This window comes from Kogia breviceps, chromosome 19 (assembly GCF_026419965.1).
Source record: "Kogia breviceps isolate mKogBre1 chromosome 19, mKogBre1 haplotype 1, whole genome shotgun sequence".
Lineage (NCBI taxonomy): Eukaryota > Metazoa > Chordata > Mammalia > Artiodactyla > Physeteridae > Kogia > Kogia breviceps.
In genome coordinates this window covers 39,216,424-39,241,299 of record NC_081328.1, presented here as the reverse complement: position 1 = coordinate 39,241,299, position 24,876 = coordinate 39,216,424, and the positions used below count along the sequence as shown (strand labels likewise).

General features: G+C 42.7%; 2 protein-coding genes across 7 annotated transcripts in view; one reads left to right on the top strand and one right to left on the bottom strand.

The window, feature by feature from the left end:
• The window catches only part of ATP6V0A1 (ATPase H+ transporting V0 subunit a1), a 55,038-nt gene that overhangs the window by 12,394 nt on the left and 17,768 nt on the right, over positions 1 to 24,876 (bottom strand). For 2 of the 6 annotated variants that reach the window (XM_059048223.2, XM_059048222.2), the window contains exons 6-18: positions 21,354 to 21,457; positions 20,912 to 21,038; positions 18,960 to 19,042; positions 18,241 to 18,334; positions 15,834 to 16,046; positions 13,255 to 13,405; positions 12,213 to 12,352; positions 11,002 to 11,159; positions 10,453 to 10,543; positions 8,046 to 8,164; positions 7,083 to 7,299; positions 6,413 to 6,520; positions 799 to 906 (exon numbers count right to left, since the gene is read on the bottom strand). In XM_059048223.2, the coding sequence (XP_058904206.1) occupies positions 799 to 906; positions 6,413 to 6,520; positions 7,083 to 7,299; positions 8,046 to 8,164; positions 10,453 to 10,543; positions 11,002 to 11,159; positions 12,213 to 12,352; positions 13,255 to 13,405; positions 15,834 to 16,046; positions 18,241 to 18,334; positions 18,960 to 19,042; positions 20,912 to 21,038; positions 21,354 to 21,457 (1,713 nt within the window). Of the gene's footprint in view, positions 1 to 786; positions 907 to 6,412; positions 6,521 to 7,082; positions 7,300 to 8,045; positions 8,165 to 10,452; positions 10,544 to 11,001; positions 11,160 to 12,212; positions 12,353 to 13,254; positions 13,406 to 15,833; positions 16,047 to 18,240; positions 18,335 to 18,959; positions 19,043 to 20,911; positions 21,039 to 21,353; positions 21,458 to 24,876 lie in introns of all 6 variants that reach the window. The other 4 variants (XM_059048226.2, XM_059048225.2, XM_067021670.1 and 1 more) reach the window with 3 other exon arrangements.
• Positions 2,279 to 2,749, top strand: LOC131746691 (large ribosomal subunit protein uL15-like). Its single transcript, XM_059048317.2, has one exon. It carries the CDS (start codon positions 2,279 to 2,281, stop codon positions 2,729 to 2,731), a length of 453 nt encoding a protein of 150 aa, XP_058904300.1. The 3' UTR covers positions 2,732 to 2,749.

Sequence of the window (24,876 nt, the reverse complement as noted above, 5' to 3'; positions counted from 1 at the left end):
CCGCAGGACCAAGAGTGTTGATACTTAAGTTTTAAAAGGCATCCCAAGCCTTGCAATTTTTTTTTTTCTAAGTCATACACATAGCAGACGCGGTCAGCCAGACTGCAAAGTCCAGTCCCCTGGGTCCTCAACTCCTTTTCTATTTGTTTTAAAAAGAATATACTGAACAGATGAGGTTCAAAAGTTTAGCTCAGAGGCTTTGGGGTACGAACGGCCAGGCAAGGAGATTGGATTTTTAAAAATCCAGTGGTGGTTTAAGGAAAAGTCTAGCTTGGCTAAACTAGACTAAACTTGGCTAAAAAGCAGGCAAGTCACATTTTTAAAAGGCTCAATAAAATGTCTGCAACAAGAGCACATTAGTGGAACAGGACTTCCAAAGTCCCGGTGATTCAAGTTCCAACGGGAACCATTCTGGGGAGGGGCAAGGGATGAAGGAGCCGCCGCAAGTGGCCTGGGTTTCTGGTAGTGAGAGCTGGGGCGCTGGGGCCAGCCCTGCCTCGGCCCCGAGGAGAGCAGTCAATAACTGAGATCTGCGTGCAGGGTACTGTGGGCCGCTGGGAACTCAGGAAGCCGGACAACGGAACAAAACTGCTGCGGGCTCTGCAGGCAACACCTGGAGTTTAGAGCAGGGACCGCTGGAAAAAGCTGTAGTGCCCTAAGAGGTCCGGAAAGCAAGCTGACCCTCAGTATCAGTCTTTTCATTTTTTCAAGGAGCGGACAGGAGTGAGGCCACTTAGGGACACAAGACTAGGGCTGCCCCGAGGTGGGAGGAGAGGAAGCCCGCACCACTGATCTTACCTCCTCTGCGTCCTCTGAATGGGTGGAGAGCTGGTCATGCTGAATAATCTCAGCATCCTCCTCTGTCGGTCCGTTGCCCACCCTGATCCCACCAAAGTTGAGAGTTCCCTACACAGATGAACAGAAAGAGTAGAATTTGCCTGGGCTTTAATGTGACATTCTGTGACGTGGGGAAGGGCGATGGTTAGTACATACAAACCTCAGAAAAGCACATATTCTAACAACAACAGCGACGACAACAAAACCCACTGATCGAACAGCTCAGTAAAACCAAGCCACTGTTCCCATCCCAGCTACCACCGCCCAGGCCCAGCCCGAACTACATGTAGCACCTCATCCTGATCAGAGGCAACGGGCAGTTCCTGCTGCACCAAGAGACACCAACCTTGCCTTGGCCAATGCCGACTGAGGGTCCCGCTCGCGCGCAAAGCTTAATACGAACAAAGTCTCCTAACAAGCGCAGCTCTATCTGTAAAGAGTTCAGTGGCCTAAGTTTTTCTGGAACTAAAGATTCGACTTTCTAAGAGGGAGGAGAGCCAAATGACAGGGTGACTGCAACCCAGTCTGTTAGGATTTCAACAGGAGCCCAAGAGTTCCAGCAACCTCTCCCGGAAACGTACCGGGTCTCTGGCCAGGAACAAAGGACTTCCCAGGTCACAGAAGAAAAAAAAGCGTAATGTACATTAGCTTGTAGCTAGAGAATACTGACTTGAAATAAAACCAAACCAAACCAAAAAAAACCCGGATCCTATCCTTCAATGGAGGATTCTGGAGTGTTAACACAACTCTTCCACAGGCAGGTGGGCAGATGCTGACTGGCTACTTGCTGCCTCTCTCTCCCCAGGCAGTTTTCAGCAGGGTCCCTAGGACCAGGATTTCTAAGTCAACCTGATTTGGAAAAGTTTGGGTTTACTGAGGCAAAAGGACTCCTTGGGTACGAACACCAGGCAGAACTGGGGTTCAGTCTGACAGATACCACTTAGTGCTAACCTGCCACAGAGTGAAAAGGAGCTGAAGAAGCAGCTCCAAGACCCACTTCATGTGGTTTCTGTCAGGGGAGTCAAACAAGGCAAGAGTTCAAAGACCGCTGTCCTGTGAAATGGCCTCTGGTCAGCAGCACAAGGAACGTGCACACAGCTTCGGTCAGTTGCCCCAAGGTCCCTACTCGCAGCTGCCCCTCTGGTGTGCATCTAGGACCAGAGCATACCACCATCAACCCTCAGGGTTTGGGCAGATTCTCTCTCTTCTTCTAGCAGTGGTCAGAGAACCAGTTGCATCAGAATCACCTTGAAAGTTGCCATGTCATTGAGCAGAGATTCTCAAATACCACCCCCAGAAACTGTAAATTTAGTAGGTCTGGGGTGGGGCCTAGAAAATCTGTATTTAAAAAAATACTTCCCTAAGTACAAACTGTATGATCATTTCAAGTGTCTATCAAAATGGAAAAGGCATGCACAGCTCTTTGGTCTCGGCCACCGATATGCCATCCAGAATAAGGAAGACCCGGAAACTCAGGGGCCACGTGAGCCATGGCCATGGCCACGGCCGCATCGGCAAACACTGGAAGCACCCGGGAGGCCGCGGTAATGCTGGTGGCATGCGTCACCACAGGATCAGCTTCGACAAATATCACCCAGGATACTTTGGGAAAGTTGGTATGAGGCATTACCACTTAAAGAGGGACCAGAGCTTCTGCCCAACTGTCAACCTTGATAAATTGTGGACCTTGGTCAGTGAGCAGACACGGGTAGATGCCGCCGAGAACAAGACTGGAGCTGCTCCTATCACTGATGTGGTGCGATCAGGCTACTACAGAGCTCTGGGGAAGGGAAAGCTCCCAAAGCGGGCTGTCATCGTGAAGGCCAAATTCTTCAGCAGGAGAGCTGAGGAGAAGATTAAGGGTGTCAGTGGGGCTTGTGTCCTGGTAGCTTGAAGCCACATGGTGGGAGATCCATTACATGATGACAAGTGGGGGAAAAAAAAAAAAAAAAAAGGAAAGGGCACGCACAAAAAAGTGCATGCGCCCTTTGAGACAGCAAGTCCACTGCTGGGAACATCTGTGCCTGTGAAGTTTTATCAAGATACAAGGACAAGGACGTTCCCTGTGTTATTTGGAATAGCGAAGGACTGGGAACGACCAACAGAGCCATCAACAAGAGAATGGTTACATGATTTAAGCACATCCAGCAGAATGTTCAATGGAATGCTAGGCAACTGTCAGAGTATCACGACAAAACAATCTCCAAGGACACTAACTTTTAAAAAAACCTAATCAGGGCTTCCCTGGTGGCGCAGTGGTTGAGAGTCCGCCTGCCGATGCAGGGGTCACGGGTTCGTGCCCCGGTCCGGGAAGATCCCACATGCCGCGGAGCGGCTGGGCCCGTGAGCCATGGCCGCTGAGCCTGCGCGTCCGAAGCCTGTGCTCCGCAACGGGAGAGGCCACAACAGTGAGAGGCCCGCGTACCGCAAAAAAAAAAAATAAAAAAATAAAAAAATAAAAAAACCTAATCAAGGGGCAGCAGAGTGCTACAATTTAAAACACAACTGCTAATGTGTTTTAAATATATATGTACATACACATATACATATTTCTATCAACAGATGATAGATATATGCTGATATCTGCAGAAAAAAATTTTAAGGCAAACTTCCCCACCTGTTAACAATACCCTGGAGGAGAAGGTGGGGGAGAAGGGCTGGGGATGGGGAGGCTTTCACAGTCAGTACTATTTGTATCTCTAACCAAGTGCACCTATTGCTTTGATTTTAGTTTTTAGTGTCAGCAGCGGGTCGTCTGGATCATGGAATTACCGGCAATCTTTATGTCTTCCTCCACTTGTCTGTTCTGTCTTAATGCCCTAAGAAACAAATTTAAAGTTCACCAGGTGATTCTGATGTGTAGTCAGATCTGGGAACCACTGAAGCTCCTGGCACCTCCAGGACATGCAAATATTACACCTGACAACCCACAAAAGGTGGACTAAAGGTGCAACACAGGTGCACTTTCTGCAGCACTTTCTGCACCACACTGTTGACAGGAGAGGACTCCAGAGCATCTTGGGATGGATCCCAGGGTCGAGGAGGCAGGCTTTAGGCTTTAAGGCCTAAAGCAGAAAGCCATTTCTGAAGCTTTCCCCAACCAGCAGATGAAATGAGAGGCAGACAGGTTAAACCTCCCAGCCAGACACGAGTAAGTGTCCCTTCAGAACAGAGGAGATGTGAGTTACAGGAAGGGGGATGAGACACACATCAGCAGAAAGAAGAAAAGAAAAATATTAAATTGTGATACACTGCTTACAGACAACCAAGAGGACAGAGAACAGAACAAAAACAGATCAGTGTTCACGGCCTCAGCCCTTGGGGTCAGGAATCTAGCACCCCCGTGGTAGAGTGATCATCCTGATGCCTTCGGGCTGCCCTCCAGAAACAGATGTTTGGCTAAAGAACCAGTGCGCTAAGAAGTCCCTCTGAATGTGCAGGTTTCCAGACCAGGGACTTTTAACTTGGATAGTATCATAAAAGAGGATGCCAGACTTAAAAGCATCAAGACTGATGCAGCAGAAGCACATCTTAAATAAACTAAGATGAGCAGAAAGAAGAGCACATGGAAAGAACGCCAATATGTGGACAGTATGCGCTTTAAGGGTTTTTTTTTTTTTCCCTCTCATTGGAAAGAAGAGAGCAAGTCCCCATTTGAAAATAATTCTAAGCAGCAACATTTAAGTATCTTCTGATCCAAAATATCAGCCTTTTTAGGCTAGTCCTAGAAGGATAATTATAGAAAATTTCTGAGTTAAAATGATCAGGAACACCTAATGAAGGAAATAGTCATCATCTAAATATTTCATTTATCTAAAGGAGTATGATGCTACTAGAACACAATAGTATGTGAGTAATCACTACTGGTGAGATTTTAAAAATATTATAGATTCATTACCTAGAATAGATTGGGCTAATTTGATATTAGTGCATTATAAGATTTTGGTTAAGAGATGTTTTAAGGACAAATATCGAAATGCTTAACATTCAAAGTGCTGTTACCGAATCACGAGCTAGTACTGGAAGAAGGAAAGATCAAAATAGAAGATGACTTTGGTTATTACACCAGATACAGAGTACACACGAGACACATGGCAGGGTGGAGGTCTCAATGAACATCTGAGGACATGAGGGCTTCTGAGTCTCTCACAAAAAAGTAGACACACATAAGCTTCCACTGGAAAGAGAGTAAGTTACAGCTAAAATGGACCAAATGTCCAAGCATCACTCTGAAGCAGAACTTTAAAGTACAGGGAAATCAATTCAAGAATCACAGAGATGTTCTCACTCCATGCTAAAAAAACCCATCCAATACATGGTCACAAAATACAGACATGAAAGTGGATGAGTCCAAGAGCTGCCCTCTTGGATTAAGATGATGGGGCTTGGAGAGGGTACAACAACAGCCCTGCTTCCAGAGACAGGACTGTACTTAACATACTGAATGGAAACTTAGTGGACCAATGGTAAAGACGACATCAGAATCTATTCCTAAGAGGTGGAAATCTTTTCTGTCATCCTCTCAATGAGTAACAAGGACATACTTCCCAAGAGCACACATGTCCCATGCTCTCGAAACAGTTAAAAAGAATTCTGCTGCACTGTTTGCCACCTCTTTAAACAAAACATGATGGTTTGTTGGTTTTAATTCACTCACTGTTGCAGCTGCTGCTGCCTCTAGTCCCTGTTGGCTTGGGGTTGGGCTGACTGGGGCCTCCACCGGTTGCCCCTTCCTGATAGTGAATGGAAGAAAAGAGGAAGGGAGAAGGAAACAAAGGAGGGAGGGAGTGAAAGGGGAGAAGAATGAGGGCACATGGAAGGATGAAGATGGTCAGAAAAGGGAGAAGGCAGGTCTTGTAACTCAGCTGCTCTCCAACAGGAGTAACAATCTAACAGCCGCATGAGTCATGCAACACGATCTTTTGGTCTTTACCAGGCAATATAATAAGTAAGCATTATTGCATAGCCAGCAATGGACATCTGGCATCTTAAGTGTGTGTGTGTATGTGTGTGTGCGTGTGTGTAATGCAGATGCACACATACATACATTAAGTAAACACAAGTATGTATGCTGTTTTTTAAAAAAGAAAAAAAGTTAATGTGCTTTAAACCAAATCTTTCCCCACCCCGGATGTTTTGGTTGGTGAAAGTATCATGGTCTCATTTTAAAAGAAAATATCTTAGCGTCAGCCCTGTGGTTGCCTAGGCAAAACCACATGAGTGGGTTCACCTGTCTGCAGCTCTTGCAGCCTTGCTTTGGCTGATGCTGCATCGAGACAGGCCCAGACCCGGATTTTGCTGAGCACAACATGAGCAAAGCGTGACCAGGAAGGGTAAAAACTTGACTTGTTCTTGCTACCTGGGCTACTCAAAGCTGAATCTGGATGTCTGAGCAGCAATTACATGTTTGATTTTGTTTTTTTTCATTTCAGCAGGTCTAGTGTTCATGCTGGGATACAACACAAATGCATTTTAAGAGAATACAGGTTATGCACAACTCATTATATCCAATGAGGAATTGCCTTGATCTTAAAAAAAAAAGTCTAGTAACTTTCAGCAACAGAAATACACCCACCAAATGCTTCCTCCTCAAATATTGATGGCGAAGGATGAGTGGTTTAAACAGCAGCATCCAAGGGACACACAGCAGCGCAAGCACTACCAGGAAACACTGAATTCCTTTCTGCAAAGTAAGAAGGACAAGGCACATCACATTAATCAAATGTGCAGTTTCCAACTCCGACACAACTTCCCTCTAAAATAGGACTTTCCTGCCAATTTATGAATAAATAACACAATCCAGTTCCTCAAAATAATTAGCAGATGTTGTGGCAAAGCCCAGGACTGTCCCATAGGATGAGAGTTATAAATTCTACCCCTTCTGCATACAGAAGTTACAGTTCACCCTCCCAAAGGAGGAGGATGGGCTGTATTTAGATTTGGATGTGTGGGCTGATGGGGATTTTTTTTAAGGTTTGTTTTTTTGATGTGGACAATTTTTAAAGTCTTTATTGAATTTGTTACAATATTGCTTCTGTTTTATGTTTTGATTTTTTGGCCGTGAGGCATGTGGGATCTTAGCTCCCCGACCAGGCATTGAACCCACAACCCCCCTGCACTGGAAGGCAAAGTCTTAACTACTGGACCACCAGGGAAGTCCCTAAGGCTTTTTCAGGGTCACAGAAACATCTGGCTTCCTGACCTAGGAAAACCACCTAAGACAGTCTACCTCTGGGTTGACGCACCTGTCCAGAATACAGCATCGAATTACCAGAGTCCCCATAGGAAAAGAGGAACATGTTTATGAAATGGATCAGAAGGCTTGGCGCTTTCTCAGATGTGTGAGCATCATAGGCTGTCCACTTGTAAAAAATAAGGATAACCAAGTAGCCAAACAAAGAGGTCATGAAGATTATTTCCGGAATAAATCCAAAGTAGATATTCAGGGGCTTCTTGAAATAGCTAAAAAGTAAGAGAGAAAAAAAATGTTAAAGGTGAACAGACCCAGGGTCACCCCTATACCAGGTATACTAGATTTTCTACCTAATGCTCCCTCAACTCTATGTTTATCATTTGAAGAAGCAAAAGCCTGAAGAACTGGAGGCAACAGAAACAAGCAGGATTAACTATGACTACCAAACTTTTGGACCGTGAACAGCTCCAATACCACCCCTATCAATCTCTCATGAGGAAGAGATGGGAAAATCTAGTACATTCTGAGACCACAGTTCATAAGTTTATGTGAGTTACGCGTCAAGTGAAAAGAACATAACTCTCATTTTGATGAAAATTACACAAGGTTTTTTTAAAGATCTTGAGTATGTGCATTGTTAAGGGACTAATATTAAGCAAGCTTCATTCAAACAAATGAGATTTTTTTTTTTTTTTTGCGGTATGCGGGCCTCTCACTGTTGTGGCCTCTCCCGTTGCGGAGCACAGGCTCCGGACGCGCAGGCTCAGCGGCCATGGCTCACGGGCCCAGCCGCTCTGCGGCACGTGGGATCTTCCCGGACCGGGGCACGAACTCGTGTCCCCAGCATCGGCAGGCGGACTCTCAACCACTGCACCGCCAGGGAAGCCCCAAATGAGATTTTTATAAAAGCATTTCTTTAACATAGAACAGTCCCTCCTTAGAGGTGTTATGATTTCTTTAGGCAAAAGCACTGTCTGAACAAAGTGCATTCTTATGATGAAACAGGGTGACTCACGTATGGTTGAAAAGGCTCAGGCTGACTCCAAACATCATGTGGATGATACCAAGGATAACAGACATCTTCATTTTAAAGGAGTTGAGGAAGGTCAGTTTATTGGTAGCAATGTTCCAAATCTGTCACAACCCAAGAAAACAAAAAGTCATTACAAAGAGTTCTCGAACGGAAAAACATTCACCTATTCTAAAAAATACTTGTGTATTTTTAAATTACGGAAAATTCTAAACATATACATAAGCAGAGAGAATAACATAACAAACTCCCATGTGCCTGTGGCCCAGCTTCAACGATTATTTATTGACTCCCTGTCAATCGTGTTCATCATATCCCCAACCCACTCCCCACCTCCATATTATTTTGAGTCAAAGTCCAGATACTATGTCATTTTACCTGTAAATCTTTCAGTATGGATCTCTAGAAGGTAAGAACTCATTTTTAAAACATGACCACAATACTGTTATCATACCCCAAAGCACTAACAATGTTTCTGTAATACCATGGAATCGCCAGTATTCAAATTTCCCCAATTGTATCCATACTTTTAAAAATAATTCATTTATTCAAAGTGGGGTCCAGACAAGGTCTATACACCATGATTGCTTGATACAGCTTTTAAGTCTCTATAGATTCTCCCTCCAGCTCTCCTTTTTTATTCATGTCAAAAGATTTGTTGAAGAAATTGGGACGCTTATCTTGTAGATGCTCCTCCCACAATCTGTATTTTGCTGACTGAAGCCCAGTGGTGCTGTCCTTCCATCTTTTTTTTTTTTTTTTCGGTACGCGGGCCTCTCACTGTTGTGGCCTCTCCTGTTGCGGAGCACAGGCTCCGGTCGCGCAGGCTCAGCGGCCATGGCTCACGGGCCCAGCCACTCCACGGCATGTGGGATCTTCCCGGACCGGGGCACGAACCCGTGTCCCCTGCATCGGCAGGCGGACTCTCAACCACTGCGCCACCAGGGAAGCCCCTTCCATCCATTTCTAAACATTAATTGCCTTATGCTTTGTCACCTAAGGCTTGGATGCCTGTAAAATTTTCCAGACAGTTCTGGCCATCAGATTATGTTTCCTAAATCGTGACTCCGAGGCAGTCATTCCCTGTGCTAAAACCGCCCAGAACCCCTACTCTCATCTCTATGATAAAGTGCAAACTCTGTACCCTGATAAGCCAGATCTTCCACCATCTAGCCCGGCATCTCTTTTTCTGAACTGGCCTCCTCATGAAGAGCTCATCCTCGGTGACCTCTAACCTGACAACTTGTGGCTGGTTCTCTCTGCAGCCCCAGTCTTGCTTGACGTTCTGCAACTCCAACTGCCTGATGGACATTTATACCCGGGTGTCCCACAGGCACTTTAAACTCAGTATCTACCCTGTAAGCACCAAATGAGATGTCTGCCAAAAAAAACTCTGTAACTACAAAACACTACCTAAATGTGAGATAATATTATTATTAGATTCCAAGTTACTTGAAGGCAGGAGCTGTGTGTTAGAATTACGTGTTTCCCCCAGCAGGCGCTATGCCTTGCAGACAATAGGGATTCAGTAAACATCCGTTAAATATACATATGAAATCTTATTAAATATCTCCAAGCCTTAGTTTCCTTATCTATATAATACAGATAGCAGTACCTACCTAATAGAATTGTTTGGGCATAAATCAGACATGCTGAGGGCTCAGTACAGTCTCTGAGCCATAGTAAGCATTTCAGTACCATTAATTTCTATAATAATTAAAATAATTAACTTTGTATCTCTCTATGTCTATGCTTTGGCACACACTTCTCTTCACCTATAACAATCTGAAATATTTTTCAAAGGCCAGATTAATTCCCATTTTTTACAAGAAACTTAATCTTTCTGGTCCATAATCATCTGCTTTTCCGCTGGAATTTTGTAATCCTTACAATCTAACATTTAGGCTTAAATTCCACACACACACCCGCCCCCGCCTCCCCTGTTTAAGCACACCACACAAAAGACTTGATCACACTTCACTTGCCTAAGTATTTGAAAAAAAATAAAACTCTGGGATAAGTTTTTGTTTAAGTATGTAAAGAAAAGAATGGATATCTAAAATCCATAGAAAAGAGCTATTTTTCTTCGTTAAAACATCTGCTAAAAATAAAAACCAAACTAAGTTAAACAAAAATAAACTGGGAAGGAGTCTTGAAAATCAGTCTTCCCAGAGTCAGTATTAATAGCCACCTCTAAAATAAGTAGTGCAGGAAAAATTACTTGGCTCCCCAAGGCATCTGGATTTCTTGTGGCTTTAAAGTGCTCTGGACAGATACACTGATGTTTTCTAAAAATATGTTAAATAACTATTTATCTTCATTTTCATTCTCTCACTTCTGGGTTTCAGCTAAAACATTTGGTGTCAGACATATAGAAAAGAAGTGCTCTTACTGGATCGATGCCAAAAGGATATGGTCCACCGAAAACTCCATGGACAGCCGGGTTCAGCTGGAGGACAGGGTTCCCCCGAACCGTCTCTTCCCTACCATGTTAGGAGAAAAGCTGCATTTATTTTTTATTCAAGAGAGGGAAATTACTGGGGTCCAGAAACTGATCCCCAAAGAAACCATTGATACTATAGCTATTTTGTCTCTTCAATAAAAGAGGAGGGATTAGCATCAGAGAGTGAGAAGGGATCAGAGTTAACAAAAACAAAAATTAAACACACGTACAAGACCAGACAGGGAAACTGGGGAACCCGCTTTTAACTTACAAAAAGAATCAATGTGCCTAATTTACAGTTTCAGCTCCTTAACAATGCTGAACAAATCACAAAGCACTTCCCAGGCTGCAGCATAAATAAGAGGAGACACTACATTCTTTTGGAATAGAGACTGTGTCAACCGCTTCCTAAAGAAGTGTAGTTTACCACTTGTCTGGAAAACCAGAGCTGATACACGAAAGGAATAAGCTTTGACTTTCAGCTTCTTTGCAACTTACGTCCAATTGTATAAGGTAAACATTGGCCGCACACTCCAGGATGACCCGAAGATATTAAGAGACTTGGAAAAGCAATCATTGTAGATGAGGCCAGTGTAGATGGAGAACACACCCATCAGCAGAATAATGTACCGTCCGCTGAACACAGTGCTAAACATCTGGGAGCCAGGAGAAAGAGGTCAATGAAATGTACTCATTAGCTGCAGCTAATGTCGTGACAGTGTTATTTAGAATGTACTAGACCCTTCCTCTCACACCACTCTTACCCCATTCTGGGTCAGAGAGCTTGAAGTAAAGACCAAAATACAACGCTAACAAGAAATTTACTTTCACAGCACGTGACCTCTTTAGTGTTAAAATGAAAATAACTTCTCTATTCTCTAAACAGTCCCTATAACTTCTCTATTCCAGATCATAATTTTCATAATGAATGCTTGAGAAATTATAAAGTTTCAGACCAACACAGATGTAACTTAAACATTAGCTCGTTCTTGAATTAACTAGTGGTCATCAGTGGGGAGAGGCAAGGGGGGAGGGACATGATAGGGATAGGGGATTAAGAGATACAAACTATTATGTATAAAATAAATAAGCTACAAGGATATATGGTACAGCACAGGGAATAGAGCCTATATATATATATATATATATATATATATATATTTTTTTTTTTTTTTTTTTTTTTTTTGCAGTACGCGGGCCTCTCACTGCTGCAGCCTCTCCCGCCGCAGAGCACAGGCTCCAGACGCGCAGGCCCAGCAGCCATGGCCCACGGGCCCAGCCACTCCGCGGCATGTGGAATCTTCCCGGACCGGGGCACGAACCCGCGTCCCCTGCATCGGCAGGCGGACTCTCAACCACTGTGCCACCAGGGAAGCCCCCGAGCCAATAGTTTATAATAATTATAAGTGGAGTATAATCTATAAAATTTTTGAATCACTATGTTGTACACCTGAAACTAATATAATATTGCAAATCAACTATATCTCAATAAATAAAAATATAATAAATACACTTCCATCAATCATGCTAGAGGAAAGACTGAATTATCCTTCTGTCAGTATAAAATTATTATAAATGTGTTGCCCTATGAAGAGACAATGATAGTAAGCAGCCAAAGATTATAGGAGAAAAATATTAGAAATACGTCAAGAAAATAAGAAAATGATCTTATGTTTCTGAGTTTCTATCAAAAACAAACAAAACATTACCTCATTCTCATTCTTCTGGGAGAGGATCCGGCTCTCCCTTAACACCATCCATACAGCAAAAAGGGTCATCAGAATGCCGTGGCCTAAGTCCCCAAACATCACAGCAAATAGGAAAGGGAAAGTGATGATGGTATATGGAGCTGTAAAGAAACCAAAGAAGGAAGAAGACCAAGTACAGAAAACCGCAGCAATCCCGAACATATCACATCCCTCTCCATCATCTAAGATCAATATAAGGTGACTTATTCCCAAGCTGTTGGTCGGAGGGACTCGCAGGGGATAACTGTCACGGCAGGATCTGCACAGTCTCACAAAGCAGCTCTGGTGGCATCCCAGCTACTGCCGGCCTTTTCAACAAAGAACCACACAGGAAATGAAAGTTTTGTCTCTAGCCTTGGCACCAGTGTGGTCTGTTCTCTGATTCCTTTCTCTCACCCCTGGGACACTGCTCCTGGGGCAGGCCAGCTTTCCTCCCTTGTAGAGTAACCAGCTGAAAAAAGCCACTGGATGAGTGGGAGAAAGCCCAGAACCTGGAACAAAGCAGGTCCTGCAGAAGGCTCCCACTGAAAATGAATTCTCAGACTCTGGATTTAATCATTAACTCTGAACAGAGGACAAATCTGCCTTGTGCCTAAAATGGTCAACAATTGCTATATTTTCTCTGTCTAACCTGGAACAGGGAAGCTATTTTAAAATATCAATTACCTTGGAAGAAACTTTTTGCTTAAAGCAGTTCCAGCAAATGGTGTGCAAGAGAAAGCCAGGTGCTGTACAGCCGCGAGGGCAAAGAGAGAAATCCAATCCATGGAGCTCATTCCTATAAAACTCCTATAAAACCACCTCCTAAAGGGGTGCCACCCAGCGATAAACCTCACTCCCTGCATCCAAACAGGCACCTCCTCACAGAAAATACACAACAGCTGAGGCCTTGACAACATCTTTAGCTTTAAGCCAATTGTGTTCAATTGCATTCAGAGGGAGGCACTGAAAGAAATAACAAAGAATAAAACCTCTAAGAGGGAAAAGATTCAAGCTTTTTTACCTGGATTTATCTCTCGGTAAGTTCCAATTCCATAAGCATCCACTATGTTCTGAAAGCCACATGTGAACTTGTTGGTTTTGTTATAGGTTGGGGGAGTCTGGTTTGTCTGCATCCTGTTCAGGATGGAGGGCACGGTGGAGCCACTGTGTTCCTGGGAAACATAAAGCACATATTTCAGAATCAGGTCACCCTCCTAATTGTGATGGTGGTTACACAGGCATATATATTTATCAAAACTCATCGATATGTGTATTTTCTTTTATGTAAATTATGTCTCAAGCTTTCGGGCCTTTGGGGAAACTGGAACTAGCTATAAAATTTACAATTAAAGATTTAAATGAAGTCTCAGGAAAGCTATCCTCACCATGAAAAAAAAATTAATTCTAAAATATGTAACCAAAGAAAATGTGGTACCTCCTCTGGAGACATACTTATCTGCCTGTCTACAATGTCATCGTTCTCTTCTCCTTTTATGGAGGAAGCAAAGTTATTCTCTGACTTTCTTCCTTCGCCACCTACTCTTAACTCCCTAATCCTTGTAGTCTAGCAGAGCATGCTTAGCCAAAGTGGCTGGCTCATCACCGGATCCAAAGGTCTTTTCTCTTATATACAAGCCCCTGACACTGGAGAGCTACCTCTTCTGCTTACCAACAATGCCTTTCCCGTCTCTTTGCTGGCTCTTCCTCCCCTGCCTGTAACACTGCAGGGGCCCCAATGTTCTATTATTAGCTCCTTATTTTCTCTCTTGGAGGTCTCACGCCCTTCCAACTTCATGCATCCCATTTCTTTCATGTTGCCCTTTCTTTTGAGAACCTATCCCATTTTCTGCTTGAGATTTCCATGTGGATTTCTGTCCAACCCCTCAAAGTGACTGAAACTGAACTTATCATCTTTCTCCTATCAATACGTTTCTCTTGCTGAACTTTTACTTCCATCAATGAAACTATTATTCTACCAGCCACCCAGCTTTGATGCCTCAGAAACACTTTTAATTTTTTTCTCCTTGTACTTCTCCTGCATATTGCTAAATACCAAATATACCAATTGATACCTCCTTCAGCGTGTCTCACAAATTCATCATTATTTGCTTTTCCCATTGCCAAGTCTTACTGCAGGGGTCATTATCACTTACTGCCCTGTGTTTACAATAACCTCCTAACTGAACCTCTACTTGTAGACTCTCTCTACTCACCAATCCAACTCAGATGTTATCAATGGATTATTCATTTTATTCTATTTATTTATTTATTTGGCCATGCCTCGAGGCATGTGGGATATGGGATCTTAGTTCCCTGACCAGGAATCAAACCCGGGCCCCCTGCAGTGGAAGCACAGAGTCCTAACCACTGGACCACCAGGGAAGTCCCTGGATTACTCTTTTAAAACCGTTTTGGTCATGTCCTTTCACTGCTAAATAACTTCCAATGTCTCTCCACTCCCTCTGGGATAAAATTTAAAGCCACTAACCTGGTATTAAAAACCCTTCATGGGACTTCCCTGGTGGTGCAGTGGTTAAGAATCCGCCTGCCAATGCAGGGGACACAGGTTCGAGCCCTGGTCTGGGATGATCCCACATGCTGCAGAGCAACTAAGCCTGTGCGCCACAACTACTGAGCCTGCGCTCTAGAGCCCGCGAGCCACAACTACTGAGCCCATGTGCCACAAGTACTGAAGTCCACGCGCCTAGGGCCCATGCTCCGCGACAAGAGAAGCCACCACAGTGAAGCCCGCGCACCACAATGAAGAGTAGCCCCTGCTCGCCGCAACTAGAGAAAAGCCCGCATGCAGCAACAAAGACTCGACAGAGCCAAAAAATAAATGAATAAATAAATTTATTAAAAAAAACAAAACAGAAATAAACAACCCTTGACAATTAGGTTCCAGTCTCCCTGACCTAGGTTTGCCTCCTGCTCTTTCGGCTCACCCATTACGATTCCTGTTCTGGCCCAACCACACACGGTCACACTGTATTTCCTGCCTTTGTCCATACTGTTTTCTTCTCATTGTTGCCAGTCGACATCTTACCCATTCTTCAAAGCCCTGAATAAATACCACCTTCTCGAAGCTTTTTCTGATCATCCTAGTTGGAAAAGCTAGTGCCTTCCTTCCCTCCACACACATAAACTATTAGCACAGACTCTGTTGTATGTACATCAGCCTCTTCAAGTAAGTCATAAGATACCTGAAGGCCTATTTTTTCACATCTCTGTACCTCCTGGCCCCTAGATCAGTGCTGTGGATAGGGCAGTAGCTCCGATTAACTACTAAATGGAACTGCGAGGGTTATATTATGGAACTAGTCTAATGGACAGAGAGAGGGGATCAGGAAATTGATGTTCTGATTTTGAGCTACTGTGAAGGATCATGGGTATATGACCAAATCATTTCATCTTTTTTTCATCTGCAATTTCTACATTTGAAAAATAAGCATATGTGAAATGTATTGTCAGGATACAAGATGAGTATATTAGAGAACTCTGAGACTAAAAATGCCATAAAAATGTAATTAGTTCACGTTACTATGGATGGGATCCTCTCTTCCTGGCTGTAGGCTGCACTGCTAGCTGTGGGGGACTCACCGTGCCCCTTCTGAGCGCAAACTGGATGGAGTCAAGGTCAGTGACAGGGCACCAGACCTCCGCAATCAGGCACTTCTGGGTCACATCTATATTGCACAGGTTCAAAGTGTGGTAAATGGCCTTCATCTTCCGCACTTTGATGAACCAGACCCGGATGTTCTTAGCGGCTGCCTGCAGAACCCTCTGGCGGTGATCCTCCGTTTGATTCAGAACCTTTTGGGAGAGAAAGGAGCAGACAGGGATCCTTCTAACACCCTCTTTGGTTTCAGGATATGAAGGCAAAGAGAAACAGCTTTCTGAGAAGGGCAGGTGGGGATCTGGGTTTTTTTCCTTCCTCTGGCTAGAATTTTCTCTTCTTTTTTTTTTTTTTGGCCAAATTATAAGAAATTAGAGTTCCAATGACTAACATTCATATTCATTTAGCTTCAAGCTGAAGAGAAACCTGAGAAAATGGTTTTTAGCTTTTCTCTCTAAATTTAATCTTACCACAAAATCCGCAGGAGAACAATGTAGGTCACTGGCTTTTATCTGGCTCATTAAAGAGCAATGACTTTCCACGTGGCGCCTGTAACTCAAAGAAGTCAGCATCACAGGCCCAGGAGCTGACCAAGTTGTCAAATCCCTACTTAAGAACGGCAAGCTGCAGAATGCTTGCTGAACATAAGCCAGCCTCAGGGACTGTGGGGACAGAGGCACTGCTGAACACCAGCATCTGCCTCTACCAAGAGAGGCTGCCTGCCGGGGGGAGGAGACACCACGGCCTTTGGAGGGGATTTATACCGCCACATACCACGGTCAGCATGGAGCAGATAAGACTTGATTCTTCTGTCAGGCTTCTCTTCTCCCTAAGAAGCCTGATCCTTTGGAGACCAGTACAGAGTTCCCTCGGAGGAATCACATTGCCAAGAACAGAGTGGGAGGAAGGGCCAGGAACACTTTACATTCTACTGCCTTGTTGATCACCAAATAGTTAAGATTTCTATAGCAGAAGAGGGGCTAAGCCAAAACTGGGCAAGCACCCCACCATTCACACTTGCACATGAGAATCTCCCTTAAATCTCCACATTTGTCTGAAGAGGAAAAAACTATACATTAATCATCTTAGCTCAAGCCTCCAGCATAGCTGGCTTTTCAAGTCAGTTTGGAAAAAAAGTCGTCACTGCTCCCTGAGAAACTGTCTTGGGCAGTAGAAAGTAACTTCCATGAGAGGTTTTTAAAAAGAAAAAAAAAAAAAGCCATGGCATGCTAGGGAAACTCTTGTATCACTTGAGAATAAAGGAACAAAGCTACTTTCTTTCCTGGTTGTTGACAATTTCACAATTACTATTTAAACTTCTGGAAGGATGCTAAATAAACTTGCAAGCAATGTTCTATTTGCTTTTCTCTTTCCCCACCAGCCCACGCCCACACATCTGACTCCTTGGTATTCAATCCCTTTTAAAATTTTACTTCACACAGTTTGGTTGTTTTAAAAATCAGATTCTAGTCATTTATAACGACTATTGCACATGCTCTTCAAAATCTACCACAAGCCTACCTCATAAGGAGGGGGTAGAACAGTCCTAGAACCCAGAATGTACTAGCATGGCTTATCACCCACCGGCAGTTCTAAAAAAAAACTCCTCCCTTGGTTAAACAGGTAAGTGTATCTGAAAGGAGCTGGCAACAGGTCAAGTCGGTGGGTCACGTACAAAGGGGGTTGGAGGGAAAGATGAGAAAGGATGCTGAAATGGGAGTTACAACGTGTCTCTGACAATTTGCCACTGCTGGAAAGAACTGCCTTTGGGATTAAGTATGTTTATAAATGTTTCAAGGGGGCAATCATCACATCCTTTCAATAGGGAACAAAGCTCCAACTGGGCACCCTTTTCCTTCCATGTGTGCATAAATCACGACTCCCTACTTAGAACCCCGTGGCAACCATGGTGTGTGCAAACCACACACACTGCAATTTGGTAAACGTTTCTTCTTGGGTACAAGAGCTACACCAGGACTCGCAGGCTAGACTCTGTGGTTCAGATTCAAGGTGACCAGAAGGATACACACATGTGAGGCAGAGTTGACTTGATATGTACTTCTATGTAATTTGATTTTTTTCTTAACTAAGCATACTTTACTACAAAAATATCTCAGACTCATGAGGAGGGGGACTGAATGCTCTAGGCAACAACGATTTCAGATGCATAGCCTCCCTGTCTTATTTGAAGATGATTCATGCCATTTTTAAGTCATGCCCCATGGCAGCTGGGGAAAAGTTTCAAGGAATGAATTAAAAATAGCAAAAAAAGAAATGTATCCTGGGCTGCTGCAGGTGCCTAATAAACTAACTGTTCATGTTTCAAGGAAGAAGAATGGTCTTCTACTGTAGTATTTCACAAAAACAAATCCCCTCCAGGCCTCTGTGTACCATTTGGAGATCGTCGATCCTGGTATTAACTCCAGAAGCCATCTCCTTCCTCTCCTGTGGCGTCTCAGGACAGGGATAGAGTGAGGCCCGGAACCTGGAATGTGCAGAAACAGCCTGAGAAACTCTGAAATTCCTTAACGTAGCCAATTTAAGTAATCTCAGAAAGTAATGTTGACTTACTAGAAGGACCCAAACAGGATTGGTTCAGACTGATGCACTAATCAATAGTAATTATTTATGGGAAGGAGCCTACAGATAGAGCAGCAACATTTGAACTGTTTTGACATTCTTTGTAGCTATTAAATTCCTTTAGGTTAAAAAAAAAAAAAAAGAAAAAGAAACGGTGATACAAATTACATTGTAAATTGCTGGAGAAAAATGGCATGGACAAAAGATCTCATGGGCAGAATTTCAGAAGAGTTTAAGGGCACAGTGCTTATGGTACACTGCTAGGTATGAAGACCCATTGTCCCAGAACAATGTAGAATTTATAAATCATGAGTCCTAATTACTTTTTCTAAGAAAAGGAAATTGTGATTTTGACAGTCTAAAAAAATAAACTTAGGCCATTTCTCATTGCTTCAAATAACCTTAACATTATTAAAAGATATATTCACCATGTCAAGGTGGGCTAACAGGGTTCGTGTTTCTCTATTCTCTAGGCTTAATAATAGTTAGGTGGCTTGGATACACCCTCGGGGGAGGCACCTTCCTCTTACCCTTCACAGATTTTCTTGACTCTGTTTTTCAGCTGATCGCCTTGGAAGAAAATGATGAACACAGACTTGTGCACGTAGTCTCCCTAAGGCCCCAAACCAAAAACCAAGAATTCGGACTTATAATCCAGAAGAAAACTTCTTAAGTAACTTACTTTCCTGGTGATATAGAAACAACTGGAATCTTTTAAGGGTATGGCAACTGTGTATTTTAACCATTACCCTCAATCCATTTCTTAAGCTCCACTACGAGAAGATTTGCCCTGTAATCTCTGATTCGCAAAAATCTTTCTGTACTTGTTTTTCAGCTCAACCAGGAGGTTGACACGGATGCAAAGATGATTCTCTTCTTAGAAGAATTTAGCCCTATTTACCAATTCAGCTTTAAACTGAATAAATCTTATATTGCCTAAATGACATAAGTACAGAGAAGCGGAAAGAGAAGGAAGCCATTCCTGCCTATTCCCATGCTTAGAAACTCCAGATAAAGGGAACTAAATAACTGCAAGGAACTGAGTAGTTGGGAAGAATGTTGATGCAGAATCTCATGACTCCTGCCAATTTACACCTTAGGGGGCAGGGAGGAAGGCAACCCATTCCAAATACCAAGTTTATCCCTGAAGTATGAGGCAAAGGCTAGAAGGAAAGATCAGGAAAATAAGCTATAGTGGGTGTCAACCAGGATTGTCTCTGGTTGCCTGCATTTTCTCCTATTCCTATAGAGCTTTTATTACAGGAAAACGAACAAAATTATAGAAGGATAAAGAGGGAAGAAGAGTGAAGGGGTGAAGAGAGTAAGGATCAAGAGTCTGAAATTCCTAAGTTCTCTGGGAATAAACTGGAGCACATTCTTTGTGCAGCTGCTCTGCTGTAGATACCCAGACCCTCCCTTACTCAATTTTTTGATAAAATAATGTTTCTGTTGCCCAGGAACTTGGCTGAATATTCCTGAGAACAGCTCCACACTAGGTGTGATTGCTGACTACAATGTCTCTACAACCCAAGGAGAGCCTTCAGTAAGACCGTAACACTGGTCCTCCGTGTCGGAAGACACTCACCATAACCTAAGTGTCACCACACGCCCACTCAGTACTGAGGAGAAGATCCATTTACCAGGATCATTTCTAGTTGTATGACCCACCGACCCTGAGAAGCCCCATAATTCAACCTCTCTTCTTCGGTAGAAAAAAGAATACTAATTTAAGAAACCCAAAAGACACTTGAGAACATAAAAACCAACTCCACATTTCTAAATAATACTAATACCAAAGTGAAATAAATTTTTTGCAGAACATTTAATCTTCTTTGCTTGTCATCCCTGAAATTAGGACTCACCATTCTAAATGTAGGTTTATGCTAAGAACTCTGTCCCATTATGTCAAATGCCAAGATGCTAAGCTATTCCTACTTTCCAAAGCATTGGGTGGGGAAGATCATCCTATCTTGTACAATATAAATCTTTAAACTAAGTTCCTAAAACTCCCAACAAACAAGTAGACGAAAAACTTTACCAATTAAAGTTTCATCAACTTATAAAGATCACAGTTTAGGAAATCTCTCCTCTTTTTACATATGGATGTTACCAGACCTGGAACTAGAGGTCTTGCTTTAAGTTAATTTTCATAGAAAGTTAATTTTCTTTTGGCCCCCAGATAAGTAACAGAAAACATATAAAGCTCAAGTTTTAAATAACTGGAAAAAACATACTTCTAATCAAAATAATACCTACACGGGTAAAGCTTGAAAATATATATGTATACGTCACATATACAGTGTATGTACACATAAGATGGAGGTAAAGAGGAAAAGAGCAGTCCTTCAAATTCATAGATCAAAGCAGAGTAAACCTAAGGGCTCCTCCATGGGAGGGGCAGATTCAGGTGGCACCTGCTATGTTACTGCTCTGAGCTCCCTTTACAAGACCTACTCCATGAGATGCAATTTCCTTGTCTTACAGTCACAGGATCCTCCAGGGGGTTCTCGATTTCAGCCTGCCGCAGGAACACATTCCCCCGGCACACCCGCCAAAGCATGCGCTCAAAAGTAGGGATGCGCTCCCGGTTAATCACACCAGCCACGAAGCTGTGGGGAGAAGAGCCAGATTGGGAACTATTCCACGCCACGGTACGGGAGGAAAGTGAGAGCAGCGGGCAAAGACGCCCAACAGGAGGATATGCGTTGTTATGTCAAAAGGGCTGCCAAAGTCTGATTCCTGGACTCAGCAGAGGGTTGACAGAACAACTCAGGAACCGAATCCAAAGCGACTTAGCAACACTTCACAATGGTCTCAGAAGAGAGGGCATCCTGGAAGCAAGTGGACGCCCAGCCTCACCGCTCTTTTGAAAAGCAAAACTGAACATGACCCCACTGAGTACAGAGGGCTGAAGTGGTACGTACCCAAGTCTTAAAGGTGTGCCTCTTCCCATCTCACTTGGCTCCAAGAGGGATGACGATTCTTCCAACAGGTCTGGATCCGCCATCTGCTGATGATGCAATTCAGCCTGAATTCACAAATCAATTAATATCTAATGAAAATAGTTAGTGGCATGCAGGGAACGAGGAACCAGGAGATAAGTTCAGAAAATAAAGATAAAAAAAAAAAAAAAACACCAAAAGAGAAGACATACCTACAAAAAGAAGACAAAAAGAACAGGGGAAGAAAACAAAGGAAAGAAACAAGAGGTAAAGGAAGCAGAATTGCCCCAGTAAAGCATCTGGGGAAATGGTTTTAGAAATAAGGAATAAAGAAAAAAACATTAAATGATGGTAACACCTGTATAAATCTGTTACTTGGTGGAAACCATTTTTTCTCTTATGTTTCCCTGAATGAGCCATGAAAGTACCAAGAAATACCTTTGTATATGGATAGAAGCTGAAGTGTTTCTTCCTTTTGAGCAAAAACAAGGCAGCTCTGCAGATACATTCAACACCAACTTTCCAGGCAGCTACAAGCTAGAATTTTCTCTGGGTAAGAATGCAAAAGATGGAGACTCTTTCTAAGGAAGAAAGCAAGGCGTCACCGTCTTGAACAGAAGAAAGATAGAAGGGGCATCTCCAGATTTCTAAGTTTTCCATGCTCTTAAATATTCAGAATATGAGAACTTTCAGTATGACCACTGTACAAAATGCTCCAAACCATGGGATTTAAAGAGTATCTCTTTGTCCAAAAGGATAAGAAGCACAATAGCTGGGCAGGCATGAGCCTCCATTGCATCAATAAAGGGAAGGAAAAGTGAAAACATATCTGAATGTCCTAGTTTCTGACCAGGAATCTAGGAATATTAAAAAGTTCACGTAGGCTTTACAGTTTAAGGATTCTTTAGAACATAGCTTAAGCCAACAATCTAAATCAAGTGAAGTGAAGAAAAAGTAACAGATAATAAGCCAATATAGAGCATGTGGACTAGTTTGATTGTTTAGATTTAAAATGATTTCCACCATGACAGTTTATACTATAAAATGAAGGAGGAGCAGGACCTTCTCAGATGTAGGTCTACATTTCCTAGCCTCTCTCTTCATAATACATCTTACCACCTTTCCTCTCATCAGGAAGGAGAAACTACCCTAAAAAATGAAGGCCAACTGACTTCTCCACTGACTGACCTCCCCAACTTCAATATCCATGCACTACATGTTTGACCAAAGACTAAACGCCAGAATAATCTTCCTTTTCAAAAGCAAAACTAAACAAAAAATCAGGAGAATTTTTCTCTATCATTTTCACTCTAAATTTCAATTTGATTCTATTTCTGTCAACCCTACTAACGGAAAAATGCCATGTGGGAACCCCTCTTGATAAAGTCATAGGACCATAAATGTAAAGTCAAAGGGTGGGGGGTGGGGAACTGAGTATAAACTAGATGATAAGTCTGAAAGTCTAAACAAGTGAAAGCAATTGTTTGGGAAGTAAATTCTAGAAGCAGGATCTACTCTCAACAACCAAAAGGGAAAAAAAAAAAAAAAAAAAAAGGAAGGATAGGCACTGGGTACATCAGAAGTGCAGAGAAATACTGTCATGAGATTTGGAAAACTTTAAGATGAGATAATGGGGGCACAGGTTACCACTTGCCCTCAAATGGAAGCTTAGAGGGCTCTTTTTGTTTCTACTTAAAATAAGATCAGCTGACTGCAAGGCACAGGCAACTTGTTTTGAGGATCCAGGTGACTACTGCATTTCAACTTGCTCTTAGGATGTCCCTTGCCAAAAACCAGTGAAACTGACTACTACCCACAAGCCTCCTGTCTACTTCCCTACATGGTTCACAAGACCTGGATTACGTAAACCATAAAGATCAGACTCGGTGCAAACATATGTGCTCTAAAGGGGAAAACTGATGGAACAGCAAGTAGTGTTTAGCAACTAGACTACTCCAAAGAGTATATCCAGAATTCTCTGGGAATTAAAAAACCAAAATAAACCCCAGCAGAATTAAAATTAAAGAGAAATTTGCAATAATATTCTCATTAATAATTTCACTATTTCATACTTAAGAATCCTAAGTCTTAGAGAGGAAAGTTAAAGTCTTTCAAATGAAATAATTGTGCCTGATGAGAAACTAGATGTCCACAACCACTAACTGAGGGCCTTTAAAGCAATATTGAAAACCATGTCATCAAGTATCTAAATACTAATCTGGGTTCTCTAATAAAAGTACTGCCAAGGTTCTTCTAAATTACTTGCTATGCCCTCTGATTTACCCCTTCCCCCCAGTCAGAATACTAAAACCATGCCTTGAAAAAAGGAAGTAGCAGAACTTCAGTAGTTCTATTTCTGCACTTCAGTATAAGCGGCATATCCCGTTCAAGCTACATTACCAAGAGCAAACACTTCCGTTTCCATCTACATTGAGAAAGAAATTATATTTCTTCACCTAAGGTATTCACTCAAGCCCCAAAGGAGATGGCAGATGGGAAAGAAAAGTAAAGAAAGCAGATGGATGGAAAACTCAGAAGGAAAGGAAGGCAGGGATCTGCATGCCATTAACCATTACTTTTCCAGTCTTCTTGACTCTCTCATATGTTATGGTGCTTATGGTAAAAGATGCAGAGAAATCTCTCCAGCTCTTACAGTTCTTCATAAGCAAGAAGACTGAGAAAAGGATAATCATTAACAAGTCATTTTAAATGCTCTGGATAAGAAATGGCTAAATCAAATTTTTAATCATTGTAAATCATAAGAATATTCAATATATGTTTACTTCTCCCTTTCTACACACTTGGCCAATCATAACCCCTACACCTGGAGATGCAAAGAATCATCTTCTGATTTAGCCATTTTCTGCTAACTCATTATTGTAAATTACTGATCATATTCACCAAATTATATTAAAAAGAAGGGTTTAAAATTGGTAGTGTTTCAGGCCATTTGCAAACATTATAATCTCAGGCATGGAAGAAAGTCTCATGAAATTCTACATCTCTGAGATGTGAGGGTCCCAAGTGTCCTTATCTCTTGCATTAAGTAAAGCGTGCGCTCGCATGTGCAGACGTGCTTAACTCCGTGAGGCCTTGTCTCCTATCGTGGCAGTGACAACTGAGACCGCTGTATGGCCACAGCAGGGCAGGGGCTAGTGAAGGGGACCTGGCTGAGACTAAGAGCTAATGGTAAAAGCGGGCAAGACACTGACTGGGCAGTAGTAGAGGAAAGGAGGAGTGGTGCTTGCCAGAAGACTCCTCACAAGGGAGTGACAGGGACTGATGACAAAAGCAACAGAAGAACTGCTCACAGCCAAGGCCTCATGATCAAAAGTACTTCCAGAGATTAAAAACAAATGTTTTGCACGAGTAGGAGGGGGAAAACGATGCAAAATGGATAGGGCATGAAGGTCATGTCTGCCTTCTCAGGATGAGTATTTCATGTTTAGACCTATTAATCACAAAGAAAATTCCTAAACCCATAGCGACAATTTAAAAATCTTAT